The sequence below is a fragment of the Tympanuchus pallidicinctus genome, unplaced genomic scaffold (assembly GCF_026119805.1).
Source record: "Tympanuchus pallidicinctus isolate F22 unplaced genomic scaffold, pur_lepc_1.0 scaffold6, whole genome shotgun sequence".
Classification (NCBI taxonomy): domain Eukaryota; kingdom Metazoa; phylum Chordata; class Aves; order Galliformes; family Phasianidae; genus Tympanuchus; species Tympanuchus pallidicinctus.
Window position 1 is genome coordinate 20,158,539 of NW_026294780.1, and position 16,444 is coordinate 20,174,982.

Consider the following 16,444-nt stretch of genomic DNA (forward strand, 5'->3'; position numbering starts at 1 on the left):
ATTGCACATATTGCCCTATCTTATTTCAGCAGTGAAAACAGTAAGCCTTATCTACTCCTTTGTGTAGATGACAACATTTAGCCATAAAAGTGAATTAACTGGACAGCACATCTTTCAGACCGTTGTTACTCTGCTTGATGAAGAAAGCAGAGATTTACTTATTCACTTAACTGAAATACTGGAATTTGCAGTGGAAAAAATTACAAGCTGTAGGATTTCTGACTACTACACACTTTGAAGGGCCATTCTGTTGTTGACGTATAGGTTTGTGTGGCTGTATGTAAAAAGATTATCTTGCAACACCACAGGATCTGCCAGAGGTTTGACTACTGGGATATTTCTCAGGTGACTCAGAATCATAGGACAATTTTTTCACACAGAGGGTGGTGATGCACTAGAACAGGTTGCCCAGGGATGTTGTGGGTGCCCCATCCCTGGAGGCATTAGAAGTCAGGTCAGGCTGGATGGATGTGGCTCTGGGCAGCCTGTTCTAATGGTTGGCAGCCCTGCACCATAGCAGGTTGGGTTGAAACTAGATAATCCTTTTTGTCCTTTTCACCCAGGCCATTCTATGATTCTGTGATTAACAATTTCGAATGGAAGGGACATCTAGAGTCATCCAGTCCAATCCCTGACCAAACCAGGGACAGTGGCCAGTTGAGTCTTGAATATCTTTAAAACCTCTCCAGGCAACACCTTCCAGTGCTTGACCACCTTCATGGTTAAAAAACAAACATACAAACAGAAAAGGTGTTTCCTTTTATCTAAATGAAATTTCACATAAATTTTCTTTGTCTCTTGTCCTTTTGTGAGAATAGTCTGGCTCCATTTCTTGTGCGTTCTCTGCCCAGGTAGTTGTGGATAGCAATAAGGTCTCCCATTCATCTTCTCTTCTGAACGGTGGAGGGAGCCAGAGGAGATACTGAGTCCTGCACCTAGGAGGAACAAATTCAAGCACCAGTACATGCTGTGGGCCACCCAGCTAAAAAGAAGTTCTGCAGAAAAGGACAGGGGGATCCTGGTGGACACCAAGTTGAGCATGGAGCAAGCAGTGTGTCCTTGTGGCAAAGAAGGCTGAGAATGTCCTGACTTGCATTTGGCAAAGTATTGCTAGCAAGTCAAGGGAGGTGATCCTTTCCCACTGTTCAATACTGGGAGGCCACACCTGAGTACTGTGCCGAGTTCTGGACTAACCAATACAAGGGGGACGTGAACATGGTGGAGAGAGTTTGACAAAAGTCCATGAAGATGATTAAGGGACTGGAGCATCTCTAACTTAAGGAAAGACTAGGAGATGGAACTGCTCAACCCAGAGGAGAGGGGACTCAGAGGAGATCTCATCAGTATCTATAAATACTCAAAGGGAGGGTGCACAGAGGATGGAGCCACGCTCTTTTTAGTGGTGCCTGGTGCCAGAAGAACATGCAAGGATCATAAGCTGGAGGACAGGAGGTTCCCTCTGAGCACTAGACAGTGCTTGCATGCTGTATGGGTGACAAGAGAACTGGCACAGGTTGCCCACAGAGGCAGTGCAGTCTCCTCCTTGGAGATCTCCAAAAGCCATCTGCCCGGGGACTTGGGGACCCTGCTCTGAGTGGTGCTGGTGGAACAGCGGCTGGGCCACAGGGACCAAACCAACTGCAGAGATCGTATGATTCCTGCCATTCTATTTCTCCATTCAGTCCAGATCTGAGTGATAGCCTTCCCTCCCAGTGTACTGACCACTTCCTTCAATTAGGTGCTGCTTCTGAAAAGTTTCTGATAATGCATTATCATTATCACCCAAATCATTAACAAAGTATTAAAATGTTGTGAGTCTCAGAGGCCAATGTATCTTGGCACTTTAATAGTCAGTATATGAGGATGCTAGAGCAGCTGCTTATGCCTGGGAAAAGCAATGCCAAAACTTGCACATACCTTAGGCAAGTTTGTGCCTTAAGGCAGAAGACTACTACATGGAGGAAATTTTGTCTCTAGATGTTTTGCACTGAAAATAAATGAGCAATTTTCCCTAAAAGAGCATAGCACAGAATCTATGTGAAATTGCGTCTTCTGAAAATATCTAAACTTGCATGTGAGTAAATACAGATTGAGGGGTGTCTTTGTAAACTTCTTTAGGAAATATGTTCTGTGTCTATATCAGCAGTTAGTATGGTAAAGCAAAAATGTGGAATTGTGAAATTAATGTAGCAAAAGTTGCACCTCTGAATATTTGGTGAGAGTTCAGCTTTTCTAAGAAGTACTCAGACATCAACAGTTCTAAGAGCTCACATACTGCATCTTGGTATATGGAAAAAATAGCTTGCAAGAAATGTGAAGAATGCTTCACTTGGTTTGATTTTTAAATGACAGACACTCAGTTATTCTTCATTAAGAACCATCTTGAAACATCTGTTTGAAAGAGTTTTACTGGAATGGAATCATAGAATCATAGAATCACCAAGGTTGGAAAAGACCTAAAAGATCACCCAGTCCAACCGTTCACCTATTCCCAACAGCTCCCACTAAACCATGTCCCTCAACACAACATCCAGCCTTTCCTTGAACACCCCCAGGCTCGGTGACTCCTCCACCTCCCTGGGCATCCATTCCAGTGCCTGACCACCCTTTCTGAGAAGTAATACTTCCTCATGTCCAGCCTGAATCTCCCCTGCCGTAGCTTGAAGCCATTCCCCCTGGTCCTATCACTGATGACACGAGAGAAGAGGCCGACCCCCAGCTCACTACAGCCTCCCTTCAGGAAGTTATAGAGAGCAATGAGGTCTCCCCTGAGCCTCCTCTTCTCCAGGCTGAACATTCCCAGCTCCTTCAGCCTCTCCTCATATGGCCTGTGTTCCAGACCCCTCACCAGCTTTGTTGTCCTTCTTTGAACACGTTCCAGGGCCTCAATGTCTTTGTTGCAGTGAGGGGCCCAAAACTGGACACAGTACTCGAGGTGCGGCCTCGCTAGTGCTGAATATAGGGGAAATGCTTGCATTTTAAATGGTAAAAAAATTGTATTAAAGGGGAAGATGTCTAAAAGCAGTTTTCTCAGATACTGTACTATATTATGCTTGCCTTAACTGAAACTTTAGCAAGTGATGTAATTAAACCACTTTTACAGACTTCACTAATGCTAAATAGCTCCCAGTTAAAATAATGTGAAGCTGCAAAATCTTGGCACATATTTGTGCCATTGTTACTTTTCTTTCCCAAGGCTACAGCCATTTTAACTACAGGATTATGCAAGCTTAGATTATACATATTGTGGAATCACATAGATATAGTTGGTGTTTGAGATCTCCTTCAATTACAATTTTGAGTATATTTTGCTTTATTTTACATACTGCAAGTGTCGACTGCTCTGTTGACTTGTTCTTCTAAATTATTCAGGAATCTGAAGCTTTGTTCCTCAAGGCAATTAAAGCCAATCCAAATGCTGCCAGTTATCATGGTAATTTAGGTAAGAGATTTTCTAACTCTCCTCAGCTGTATTGTTTGTTTGTTTCATATTCATGGTGGTTTAAAAGAAAAAGCAATCTTTCGAGCCTTCTTCCTGCTGAGCAGATGCTATTTGACTTCCTGGTAAAACTGCCAGCCAGTGAAGAACAGGGCACTAACCCAGAGAAGCTGTCACATGATAAGACAGATCAAGAGGGCTTCACAATCCAGCCCAGAGGTAGCTGCACTTCAGTGGCTGCAAATTGGTTCGTTTATGCTATGCTTATAACCCACAATGGAGCTCACCAGATAAGAGCTGCCATTTGTGGCTATAGCATAATTCATTCCATCAGTCCCATTCTAGTTCTGCTCCCAGGCTTTGCTCCTGCATTTGGCAACAGAACAAGCAGCTACTGTGCCACCAGCCAGTGAGAGACCCTCACTGGAAACAAATGCTTTAATGTTGTTTTCCAAGTCACTGGCAAGACTGCACATTATTCAGCAATATTGCTAATGAAATCCCTTATTGATGTTCCAGCTGTGCTTTATCATCGCTGGGGAAATCTTGACTTAGCAAAGAAGCACTATGAAGTCTCTCTGAAGCTTGATCCTATGGCACCTGGGACCAAGGAAAACTACAATCTCTTAAGAAGAAAATTGGAGCAATTGCAAAGGAAAGGCGGTGCCTGATATTTCTTTTCAGGTTGTCCATGCATGCCCTTTACTATTAGTGTTACGTGGTTACTTCTGACCATGTAAAGGATTCAGTCATCGTTTCTCGAAAAGAACAACACCAGCAATGCACACTTGGATGTCCAGTTATGCCCTCCTGCAGTTTCTAACATTTCAGCTGGAGTTTGGAGATCTTTTTATTTTTACTCTTGAACTGCATTTTGAAGTTCCTTAGAACACTTTTGTAGGTATACGAAGGCAATGCAGATGGAATTTCACAGCTGTGAAAAAAATAGCAATATTTGCTTTCACTTGCAATTTGATATCTTCATCTGACTTTTTTAGTAGCAGGATGAATATCAGAAGGCAGATTTATTTCTGAAAGCGTTTCTGGAAAAAGTGCAATTTCCTGCTTAAATACTGATCATTTCAAGTATGAAGAATATCTGTCCACTTCAGTTTTATTACTGCTTTCTACTGCTAGTCCTACAGAGCCGGTAGAAGAATGGATTCTATCTGGCAGTCTAATCTTGTAATTTGAGTTATGCTTTGTTTCTGGTTTCTGGCTCCACCCTTTGAACTGCAGGATTTGTACAGGTGAAAATGTACACCATAAAAGGTTTGTGAGCCACCAAGCTGCTGAGATACGCTCAAGTGGAGGAAATACTCCTGGATTTAAGACAAGATTTTAGCAAGCAGCAGATGGAAAAGAAAGAAGTGTCAGATGTCAGAGGAGCAAGCTAGAATTTCTGTTCTTCAGGTAACCTCATCTAGTGTAGACAGGTTGGGCCACAAGTCAGAATTCCTTTAGCTCTTGCAGCAAGTCAGTGGTCTAAATACAGTATCGCATCCACGGGAGCTGATTCTTGTTGTCTAAGGCATTGCAGTGCTTTTTGATTGAGGACATAACACCTTCTAGCTCCTACATTGTTGGTAAGAAAGAGAATTTCTGTGGGCAGACAATCTGACCTTGACTGATAAGGTATTAAGTGGAAGGAACTGTGATAAACCTTTGTCTAACTGTGGCTGCTGAGTTTGCTGAAATCAGTTAAGTAAGCGTAGCTGTTAATGTGTAAACTGATCACGTTGATGCGGGGTGATTCAGAGAGGGGCACCAATTGATACAGTGTCATTTTTCAACTTGCTGTGATGTGTTTAAACTCTGGCTGTCCAGAGTTGTATTTTCTTTTGCTAGTATTTATATTCCTGCTTCAGGGAATGATCTCATGTCTATTTTCTTATTTGTTTGCTTGTTTTTTCAGATTGGATGACCTCTATTGGATGTGAAAACTGAGGAACTTAGCCTCTTTTCTGTATTTTGTTATTCTTTCTTTTTATCCCTGTAGGAAGACATTGATTAATGTAGTATTTGCAGCTTTCCTAATTAGTGCAATGGTTATTCAATAGGAGACTGTGGAATGTTTTCCACACACAAGTGGAAAATCTTCATCTGCAAGTGTGTGGAACCATTTAAAATGTTGGGGAAATGCCTGCCACAGGACAGGCTGTCGCATGAACTTGTCGTCTGACTACCATGTAAACATTCTACATCTAGACTGTGTCTTGAACCTGCAGTAGGCTAACTTTTGAAAATGACAGTTGATTCAAGAACCAGTGTGTCTGTAGAGCTCACTAAGCATCCTCCAACAAAGTTAGTCTGGGCACCATAGGTACTGCAGCTGCTTCAGTGTAATATTCTTTCCTGAGTAACTACAAATCTAGCCAGCAAGGCTGTGGCAGTGATACTGCACAAATTTGGCTCTGAATGAATTAATATGCCTGCATTGCACATGCACAAATCTTATATTTGCCACGCTGATTTTAGTTGAAGTACCAGAGGCATGCATTTGTATTAATGCAGTGCTCCTCTCCTGCTACCATACTCTGTTTCTCAGCAAGACTAATTTATTCATGTAGGGTACCAACTTTGCATTGTTTTCATTTCTTCTGGTTTTGCACCAGTATGGCTTCCCATCTTCTGACGACCAGTATAGTTCAGTCTTTACAGTTGAGCTTTCATATCTGAAATGTGCTGAAATAGATAAACCTTTCAGTACAGACTTCTAAGGCTTTCCGTGCAGCTTAGCATGCATTGGATATAGAGACTTCAGTCATAAGGTATTAAAGGGTTGGGATCTGGCTAGATCCCAAAACTAGCAGAAAATAGATGTTTAATATAATCAAGTCTTTTCTGTATATTTGGAATATGACATTGAGTTTAAATTATTATTCTCATCATGAAGTTCATATGTATAGTTGTCCCTGTTGCCTACTGGGTTAGCTTTACAGAAATCCGGTAGATCAATATTATATATGGGGTCTGAATTCTCTGTGGCTCATTACAAACCAAAGGTGTTGCAGAAATTCCTGTGTAGAAATCACTTTGTTCTACTCGAGTCCTATATGGAAGAGGCATGCTAACAAATTGAACACTTTGTTGGCACTTGAAAATGGTGTTTACTCTTCAATACAGACAGTGTGATTTATTCTTGATTAGTTTTCTGGGAACCTATTGTATTATTATGTGTGGGACTATTTGTTTTATATCATTTTTTTAGTGCTGTATAAGTTCATTGTGATTACTTGTATGAGAGTAGTAACGATACTCTTATGAGTGAGCATAATGTTGAAGCATACTTTGGGTTCGAAAGAAGCAAACTTTTTTTTGTTGTTGTTTTATTTTCAGAATTATTTTGAGAGAGAAACAGTTATAATGTTAGCTTTCTTCTTATTTTCTCATACCTCATAACAGGCTCCTGGAATGGTGCAGAACACATACTCTGGAAGAGAGAAAGGTTTAGAAAAAAGTGGGTTTGAATGTAGCTGTTGTTACAGTCTGTATTTCCAGCATGCTGGATTTTTTTCTCCATGTTGCCTTTCCACCATTGACAATTATGGAAGACTAATGTTTCCTTCGTATCAGCTGACATTAAATCAAGAAACATGGATATTCTTAGTTTTTCCAAAGCTTGCTTGTTCAAATACAGTTCTGAAGATATACTCAATGATTCAATGCACAAATGGCTACTACGCATTACAGCCTATTTTCACCAAAAACTTCCAAGAGAATTCCATAATTTTGTTTCTCTTGTATTTAGTACAATGTCGTGTACATGAAGTTTCCTCTTATTTAGTTCATACTTAGGTTTTAGAGATTTGGGTTGTGTGTGTATGAGCACTCAGAAATAAAAATCTTCAATACTTCTGAATGGTTTGCTACAAACATTGGGCTCTGTTAATTGCAGTTTCCACCACGTTTTAGACATCTGTATCTGAGCTGTTCATCCTAGTTTTTCTGTAATAGGAATAAAACAGGTAATATGAAATATGGTTCATCTCTTAAAGAAAAGGATGTGAGGCATCGTGTATTTGAAACAGATATTCCTCACTACCTTCAAAGGGTTACTAAGATTATCTGCTCATATATATTAAGAAAACCTCTGCTTCTTTCGGGTGGATTAATCTGGTCTTCTCTTCCACCATCCTTTGCACAAAGAATATTAAAAGACTGGCTTTGGGGCAAACTGGCAGGTATTTGCCTTGAGAGTCAGTTATAGCGACTGGATGAGGGAATGGGATAATACAAATTAGAAGAGTTTTGGTCTCTGCAGACAGTTAAACTTATGAGATAGATAAAGCATCTGAATGACAAATCTCTCTACACACAAACAGTGCATTGGGGTTCAGTTCTATCTATGGTTAGCTTGTCTGTGATCACAATAAATGACAACAACTTACTGTTAAATTGACTTCTTGTCGTTGTTCACTGTTTTACAAGCAATTTAAAGCAACTGTAAATTTACAAAAATGAGATTTCCTTAAATTGAAGTTGCTATTTCAAGCTGCAACTGTTAGAATGTCAAATGTGATAGCGTAGCCCATGTATGTTTGGGGTTTTTTTACATTAAATATGTTAAAAAAATTTTCTGGTTCTTCTTGTATTTTTCATTTCATTTGGGCCTGGCTGTGTTTTTATACCTGTTATTACATGTAGATTCTCACGCAATTCCTGACTCAGCCCTTTCACGAGGTAGCGCTTCTGTTTTCACAGCTTGTCACAGAATGGCCTGTGTTGAAAAGGAGCACAATGATCATCCAGTTTCAACCTCCTGCTGTGTGCAGGGTCACCAACCAGCAGACCAGGCTGCCCAGAGCCACATCCAGCCTGGCCTTGAATTCCTCCAGGGATGGGGCATCCACAGCCTCCTTGGGCAGCCTGTTCCAGTGCGTCACCACCCTCTGTGAGAAGAACTTCCTCCTAATATCTAACCTAAACCTCCCCTGTCTCAGTTTAAGACCGTTCCCCCTTGTCCTATCACTATCCACCCTCATGAACAGCCATTCCCCTCCTGTTCATACGCTCCCTTTAAGTACTGGAAGGCCATAATGAGATCTACCCAGAGCCTTCTCCAGGCTAAACAATCCCAGTTCCCTCAGCCTTTCCTCACAGGAGAGGTGCTCCAGCCCTCTGATCATCTTAGTGGCCTTCCTCTGGACCCGCTCCGCTGTCCCCAAAGCTCTGCAGCGATATTTCCCTCCCTCAGCCGATTCTCCCGATCGCAAACGTCTACCTCCTTGGAGAGGCTGCCCGTTTTGCCCGGTCCCTCATGGGCTTCCCTGGACGCCCCGCCCAGCCCGGCCGGCCCCGCCCCGCCGCCTATTCCCCCGGGAGCCGCCGCGGGCCGGGCAGAAGGACGCGGCCGCAGCCGGAAGCGGAGGCGCCGAGTGGCGGCGGAGGGCAGAGCTTGCGGGTGAGGCAATCATCAGCGATGGCCGGTGGGGGGCGCGCTAGCACCGGCCTCTCGGTCACGTGACCCAGCGAGCCTCCACCGTCCTTTCTGCGGCGGGGATTGGGCGAGGCGGTCGCCGCGGCGCCTGTTGAGCTGGGGCGCTGCGAGCGTGGCTCCGGAGAGATTTCCGAGCCGCCGGGTGTTGGTTCCGGGTCCGGAGCGGTGTCACGGCCACCGCGGCAGCCGGTGACGGGCGGCGGGTCCGCCAGGCCGCCCTCTGCCGGCGCCGCGTGGTCCTTAGCCTGTAAGATGGCCCCTGAGTGCGTCCCGGCTCGGGAGCGCTGCGTGCGGCATCGGGTCCTCGGAGCGCTGAGTGAGCGCTGAGGTGACCCCGGCTGGGCCTGATGACGGGGTTATGGAAAGTGGGTTAGCAGGAAAAACACCTCGTTTAAAGGGAGAACAAAAAGGAAATTGCGTGCGTGCCCCTGTGGCGACTGACAGCAGCGTCCTAACAGGATAGCACCTCAGATCAGTGGTGCTGCCAGCCTTGCTTGGGATGGGATTTATTTTCTGTCTCGGTAAGCCTCCCAGGTGTTTCATTTAACTCTTGTTTTTTGCATTCTTTTCCATTTTCGAGATATGTAAGCCTTGCGCTCCCAACTTGAGGTTCCTTTAGCTGCGTCTGAGTTAACTACAGTTAACTTCCTCATTTTTAGGCTTTGGGGCTTCATTTGTTCGTTGCTTTTTTTCTGCTGTGCTCTGCTATGCTCTGAGAATGCCAGTGTGTCTCCTTGTAGAGCCTGACTTAGAGACAGCAGTTTATCTCCAGAACCCAGCTGCCTAAAGAGTGGACTTCAGTTCGTATTCCCTCCAGGTTAGTGTTTAAGCAGTGAGTCACCTGCAAATGCAATTTCCTGGCAATTAAAATGAAGCCATTAAGAAAGGTTTTTACATTTAACACATCTGAATGGGCTTATTACAGACTTTCTTCCCCACTTCCCATGAGAAATCCCTTAGAAATTTATGTTGTGTCTCCATGGTCTCTGTATCCTCAGCTAACACTGATCTGCTCTCTTTGCCTCTGAGGTCCAGGTCATGTGAAAACGAGCATGTCTTGTTAGCTAAGTGTGTTACAGCATTCTATCTGCCATCAGTAAGTGACACAGAACAAGCTTCACTCAACCTGAGTTGTCAAGATGTTAAAGTAGCTGATTTTCAGTATGCTGCCTGTGTTTTACAATCTGCATGCTATTGCTGACAAATACTAAGTAGTTACTGTGGGCAGTACCTCGTTGTGCTTGAATTTTTGCTGGCTGTTTCCTCCTCGCTTTTCAAGTTACTGTGATGTTTTGCATCGTAGAGTCATGGAAACCTTAAGAGTTGGAAGGGACCTCTGAGTGACACCTGGTCCCACTCCCCTGCAATAAACAGGGACACCACAGCTAGATCAGGTTGCCCAGGGTGTGATCCAGCCTTGCCTTGAAAGTCTCCAGGGACAGGGCATCCACCACATTTCTGGGCAACCTGTTCCAGTGCCTCAACACCCTCACTGTAAATTTAACCTAAATCTACCCTCCCTGGGTTGGAAGCCATTTCCCCTTGTTCTGTCAGCACAGACCCTGCTTAAGAGTCTGTCCACTTCTTTCCTGCATCTCCCCCTTAGATACTGAATATCACTGATATTCATCTTTGCAAAAAAGATGGCATCTTTGTAAACAGGTTTGGTTCTTTTCATGGGTTTAAGACCGCTGGAGTATGAAACAAAGCTTTGCTCCATCACAGAAGAGCGTGTGTCACAAATTCAATACCCATTATCATCTGTTCCTTTCAATTTTTCTTTCAGTGATTTCTTTATGTGCGAGCAGAGTCAGGGTAGAAAAATACTGTTTAGAATACTTGATTGTATTTTTTAGAAAGGATCATCGTGTCAGCTCATGGTTTCCTTAGCTAAATGCCACCTGAGAGCCCGGGGCAGAGGCCTGTTTTGGCATCCAGCGCCTTGCTGTCTCTCCTACCTATTGTTCACTTAGCACAGCCTCTTTACTTGAAGCAGTGTCGCCAGGCCTGGGCACGAGTCTTGCTCTGAGCAGGAGGCTGGTTCCTTCCAACCAGTGTCCCTCTGAGCTGCCTGTGTGTTTGCCTTAGTCCCAGTAGCTGCCCAACTATTTATTTCAAAAGGTTGTATTTCTCAGAAGGGCTTGCATCTGCCTGCTGATAGAACCATAATCTTTTTCTCTTCTGCCTCTGCTGTCTAAATAGTTGTGTTTGCTTGTTCTTATGGAACTTTGGGGAGGTGAGAGGTTACATCCTGATAAATGTTGTAAATTTGTGAGGGTAGGTACAGTCACAGGTGCAGTCCTGAGGGTGTACTGGAGTGAAATAAGTGAGTAATAAATTTCAGGATTATGTTGTAGCATTCACCTTTTGGTACTGACTCTGATACATTTTTGCTCTCTGATGGATTACCCAAAATATTTTTCTGTATAAACAACATAAACAGTTAAGTTACTCTTTGTAGCAAAAAAAAAAAAAAAAGCATCTCTTTTCACTGTGGTTTGTATGTTCTCTCTTTTTTGGAGCAATGAACTTTTTTTTTTTTTCTCCTTATTCATGTCCTCTTGTATACTTCTCGTGCTCTAAAAGAAAATGCTTTTTAAGCTTAAATCTGGTCAAGTAGTTTTCATAACTGTCATGCATTAGGTAGAATTGAATATGAAGTTTGTGCGACACTTTAAGTGATATGAACTTCTTGAGCAGAGAACACTTGCCATAAGAAGCATTTTCTGTATGGACATATTCTTTTTTGCATCTTGTAAAGCTAAATTAACAGGTTAAATATTAAACAGGTAACAACAAGGGACAGAGTAAATGTATAAAGGTAGTAATGTCATTGAGTTTGCAGGTGTAATGCCTTCATTTTCTCTCCCTCTCTCTGCTAGAATGTTGAAAGCAGTAGTAAATGCTTAAATCAAGTCTGTGGCTATTTTGAGTTTTCTGTTCTTTTTCATTCCAAAAATGTAATTACATTTTATGGACCATGTCAAACAGCTCTCCTCTCTTCCTCACTTCCAAAAACCAATTAACACTGAAGAAGGCCATTCTATTGATTTACCATTACAGTGTTTTTCAAGAATGCCCTTTACATTAAGATTTTGTCTCTTTTCATTTCTTTGAGTTTGTCAGTTATTTGCATTTTACATCTTGGGAAAAGCCTATTGAGTATTGTTGTCACTTCTGATTTCTCTCTCTCATTCTCTTTGGGATTACCTGTACAACCATCTCTTTCTCCAGTGTTTGACTGTAATTGCTTGGGACTTTTACTAACAGCTGAAGTTACCGTTGTATTACTGCCATTCTGACAGAAGTCCTTGGCCAAGTGGAATTCTTATTTCTCATCCTTTTCCCTAAAGCACTGCTTTTTCTACTGTTACCTGTACATTTACTCTGTAACTGCGAGGGATGTCATTCCAAGCACACCAGACTTCAGCTGTGGGGCATTTTCTGCATTAGCACAGTTGCAATTTTGAACATACACGTCATAAAATAATACCAGAGTGATTGTACATCCTTTTGCTGTCTTTCCCTCTACTCATTCTATCTGGCCTGATATAGTCCCACTACCTTTACCACAGTGTAATTCAGGCTGAGAAGGACCTCAGGAGTCTCTCATGCAACCTCCTGTTCAAAGCAGGATCATGTGTATGAGCAGGTTGTTCAGGGCCATACCTGGTATGTCTCAGAAACCTGCAGGGATAGGAACTAGGCAGTTTGCTCCAATGCTTGGTTGTCTTCATCATTAAAATCCTTTTCCATGAGTCAAGACAGAGCCTGTCCTGTTTCAGTTTATGTTTGTTGCTTGTCAAACTCCCTTCTTATGGAAAATCATCTCAGAGGTGTGGGAAGACTACTGCTGGGTCATCCAAGAGTCATCTCTTTGCAAGCTGAACAAACCCAGTTTCCTAAGCCTCTTTTCACAAGTCAGGATCTCCTGCCTGTTGTTGTCTTGGTGACTCTCCCTTGAGCTCAGTGTAGTTTGTCAGTATCTTCCTTGTACCCAAAAACTGGATGTGATATTGTATATATGATCTAATGAGTGTTGAGTAGAGGGAGATAACCCACTCCCTCTGCCTACTGTGGGTGCTCCCATTGTTGCAGTGCAGGATGCTTGCCACCTTTCTAGCTTCCTTTGTCCAGGAGGGTATATTCATGAGTCTTGAGGTAGGGATGAATAAGATATGTAGTGATGTGTCAGAGAATCTAGTCACACTGCTTATCTACACTCAGTGGTCTGCTTTTCACAGAATCAAAGAATTGTAGGGCCTTGGAAGCGACCTGTAGAGATTATCAAGTCCAACCCCCTTGCCACAGCAGGCTCCCTAAACCAGGTCGCACAGGTAGATGTCCAGGTGGGTCTTGAATGTCTTCAGAGAAGGAGACTCCACAACCCCCCGGGCAGCATGTTCCAGTGCTCTGTCACCCTCAAAATAAAGAAGTTTATACACATATTTGTGCGGAACTTTCTGTTTCAGTTTGTGTCTGCTTCCCCTTGTCCTGTCACCACCCATTGCTGAAAAGAGCTTGACCTTGTCCCTTTACCCACACCTTAGATACGTATTAACATTGATCAGATCCCCTCTCAGTCTTCTTCTCCCAAGGCTGAACAGACCCAGGTTTCTCAGCTTTTCTTCGTCAGAATCATCTTTGTGGCCCTCTGCTGAACTCTTTACAGGAAATCCCTGTGATTTTGTTTTGTTTTTTTTTGTACTGGGGAGCCCAGAACTGAACAGAGTAGTCCAAGTGAGGCCTTGCCAGGGCAGAGTAGAGGAAGATCACCTCCCTTGACCTGCTGGCCATGCTCTTTTTAATGCACATCAGGATGCCATTGGCCCTCTTGGCCACGAGGGCACACTGCTGGCTCATGGCCAACCTATTGTCCACCAGGACACCCAGGTCCCTCTTTGCAGAGCTCCTCTCCAGCAGCTCATCCCCCAACCTGTACCGGTGCGTGCAGTTACTTTTCTCTAGGTATAAGACTGTACACTTGCACTTTCCTCTCCTGTATTTCTCCAAATCCCTTGCATCAGCTTGTATCTCTGCTGCAGCCATCTGCGTCACAGGGACTGGTTGTCTACATGTCTAGTGAAATGTGTCACCTGTCAGGTTTTGCCTTCTGTTAGGCAGACCAGTTTGTGTATAGTACTTCAATTACATAACCAGGTTTTATTGTTTCTACCGACGCACACTTTACACAGTGCTGCTAGAAGGCTGATATTTTCAAGTATATAGGTTGAGTAGTTCAGCCATTCAGTTGCTGACGAGGTTTTATTTTTTGATTGTGTCCTTCATGAATTCTGCTGGTGATGAAGGCTTATGTTCGTTTTATGAACTATTTAAAAGATTGAAGCTTGTTTTTTAACTGATTTTTTTCCTCATCTGTGGTTTTAGTTGATAACATGCAATAGGTAGAAGCCTGAAGCAACTGCCTCCATTTGGTTTTATTAGTATTTGGGATTTCAGTGCATCTGAAAGTCAAAAACTGGAAGATGGAGTATAGAAGCAAATTATGCAGGAGGGACTGAGTACCATACCGTTCTGACAGGTAGTATATTTGCTTAATTATCTACTAATTCATTTAAAGCATGAATTTCATTTGTAGCTGATGGTGAGGGATTCAGCTCATGTCTCTTCACGTCTGCTGGTAAAGTCTAAGTGGCCAGCCAAGGTTCCCAACTTTGAAAAATGTAGCCAGGTGCAATGAGTACTGCTCTGTGGTTCGTAAGAACTTTTTAATAAAATTATTTCTGAGTTCTTTTAAATGGAACCCAAGGGTTTCTTGTAGACAAAGAAATTTAGTGTTAAAATCAGTATGCGATTGTAATAATCTCTTATCCACAATGAGATATTAATTTATTTGGCTCTTAGATTTCAAGATAGGGTCCGAAAAAAAAAAAAAAGGAAAAAAAAAAGAATTTGATTCTATCCACTCTGATCACTCCGATTTCTGTCGTAGGAGTTTTGTTGTTGCAAGATCTCAGAAATGTGTAGATTTCTCTAGAAATCAAAAGTAACAGGTTATATTATTTCCCATCGGGAGAAATACATCCCACATATGTAGTACAAGGGCTGAAAGCTAGAAAGAAAATAGAAATAAACCAATTTTCTTCAAAACATTGCTGAGAAAAATAATACTGGAAGTGAGACTGTAAGTAGTGAGTGAGAAATAAGAGTCTTGTTTTCTTATGTTGGAAGAATGGTGACTGTAGTTGCTTTGAATGGCATTTAGATGTGCTGACAAGCAAGAGGTTGACATTAGCTATGATAAGAGTATAAGGCTGTGGCAGTTCATTATGTAATAACTTCTATTAGAATAAATTATGGAATTATGGATTGTTTTAATGTATAAGGAAATGGTAGATAGGCCAAAGTAAATAGAGGGCTCCAGTCCCAGCTGTAATCCTAACTCCTTTTTAATTCTTGAAATTAACTCTTATATAACTCTTTTAAGTCTTTAACTGTTTTCTTTTTAAAACTAATTTAACTAGCTGCATTACCTGCAATTTGCTCTGGGAGCTATAATAAAACATTTTGGATTCTGGTAGCACATAGTATGTGCTTTGAGCTTGATGGGAAGTATTTAAGGCTGTTTTAATTGTTGATTTAGCATCTCTGTTGTGATTCCTAAAGTAGAACTTACAAAATCAATTGGCAGTGCAGGAAAGCAAATTTTCAGGTTCAAGTGGTTTGCAAATCCAAAAGTGTGACCAGAAGATGTTGACCAATAAAATAAGTGGTTCTCTCAACATCTTCACAGCTTGCCGGTGAAGGGATATTTATTTTAAGGGATATTGATTCCTTCATTAGGACCTCAATAATTTTTTTGCTTTTAAAGCACAATGTCATTGCTTTCTACTCTGCAATCCATCTCTGTGCTTCTAAGCACTGGCCTTCTCTTTTACCTTTTATATAACTCATACCTCTTTTTTGTGATGACATTCTTTTGGCCTCCAGCTTTTGCTGATATTCCTATTCCAGAGGTTTTATGGGGTTATACGCTGGCAATATGGTGAATGAGTGTCAGAATCTGCTCCCTTGTTTAGAGTTATCCAACTCATCTGCAACGAGAAAGAGGTTTTCTATAGCAAGGCACCGTGATCTTGTCAGTGTTACAGCCTGAAGAAACTGGAAATTCCATGACATGAAATGGTTATGGGAAAGGAAGAGCGATGTAAGAAGCCTGGAGAAAGGGATATACAGTGTAAGCACTCATAGTAATAACCTGAAATGAAAATTACTGTGTTGGTGCCTTTTTGTTGTTATTTCTTTGTTTATTTTGTTTTAGTCATTGTGATCAGATTTGTTTTGGTAATAGGATTTGAGAATATGTGAGAGGGAAAATTGAAGGCAATTTTAACCAATAGCAGTTGGGTAGAGCAGAACTTCAGGTAAGATGGGGACCATGAAACAGCATGAACAAGATGGGGAGCGTGAAACAACAAGGTGAAACAACAACAAAAAAAAAACTTGCCATGGTTTTTTGCTGATAGGTGGATAGTCTTGAATTTCAAGGTACTAGCACTTATTGTGGGGAAAGAAACAGCAACCTGGATCTACGGGTGTTAGTT

The 16,444-nt window shown here is 42.2% G+C and overlaps 2 protein-coding genes across 5 annotated transcripts in view; both read left to right on the top strand.

Annotated features, from left to right (window-relative positions):
- TMTC4 (transmembrane O-mannosyltransferase targeting cadherins 4) overlaps window positions 1-7,841 on the top strand; it is a 56,013-nt gene extending 48,172 nt beyond the window's left edge. Inside the window, exons 17-18 of one of the 2 annotated variants that reach the window (XM_052705897.1) lie at window positions 3,373-3,442; window positions 3,959-5,491. In XM_052705897.1, the coding sequence (XP_052561857.1) occupies window positions 3,373-3,442; window positions 3,959-4,110 (222 nt within the window). In that variant the 3' untranslated portion in view covers window positions 4,111-5,491. Of the gene's footprint in view, window positions 1-3,372; window positions 3,443-3,958; window positions 5,492-6,844 lie in introns of those variants that run through there. The other variant, XM_052705896.1, reaches the window with a different exon arrangement.
- An 878-nt stretch (window positions 7,842-8,719) lies between these two features.
- The window catches only part of GGACT (gamma-glutamylamine cyclotransferase), a 30,816-nt gene continuing 23,091 nt past the window's right edge, over window positions 8,720-16,444 (top strand). Inside the window, exon 1 of one of the 3 annotated variants that reach the window (XM_052664499.1) lies at window positions 8,720-8,843. Coding sequence is in view for 1 of the 3 variants with exons in the window: in XM_052664495.1 (XP_052520455.1) it covers window positions 9,379-9,400 (22 nt within the window). In the remaining 2 variants the exon portion in view is untranslated. Of the gene's footprint in view, window positions 8,844-8,940; window positions 9,401-9,575; window positions 9,697-16,444 lie in introns of those variants that run through there. The other 2 variants (XM_052664495.1, XM_052664498.1) reach the window with 2 other exon arrangements.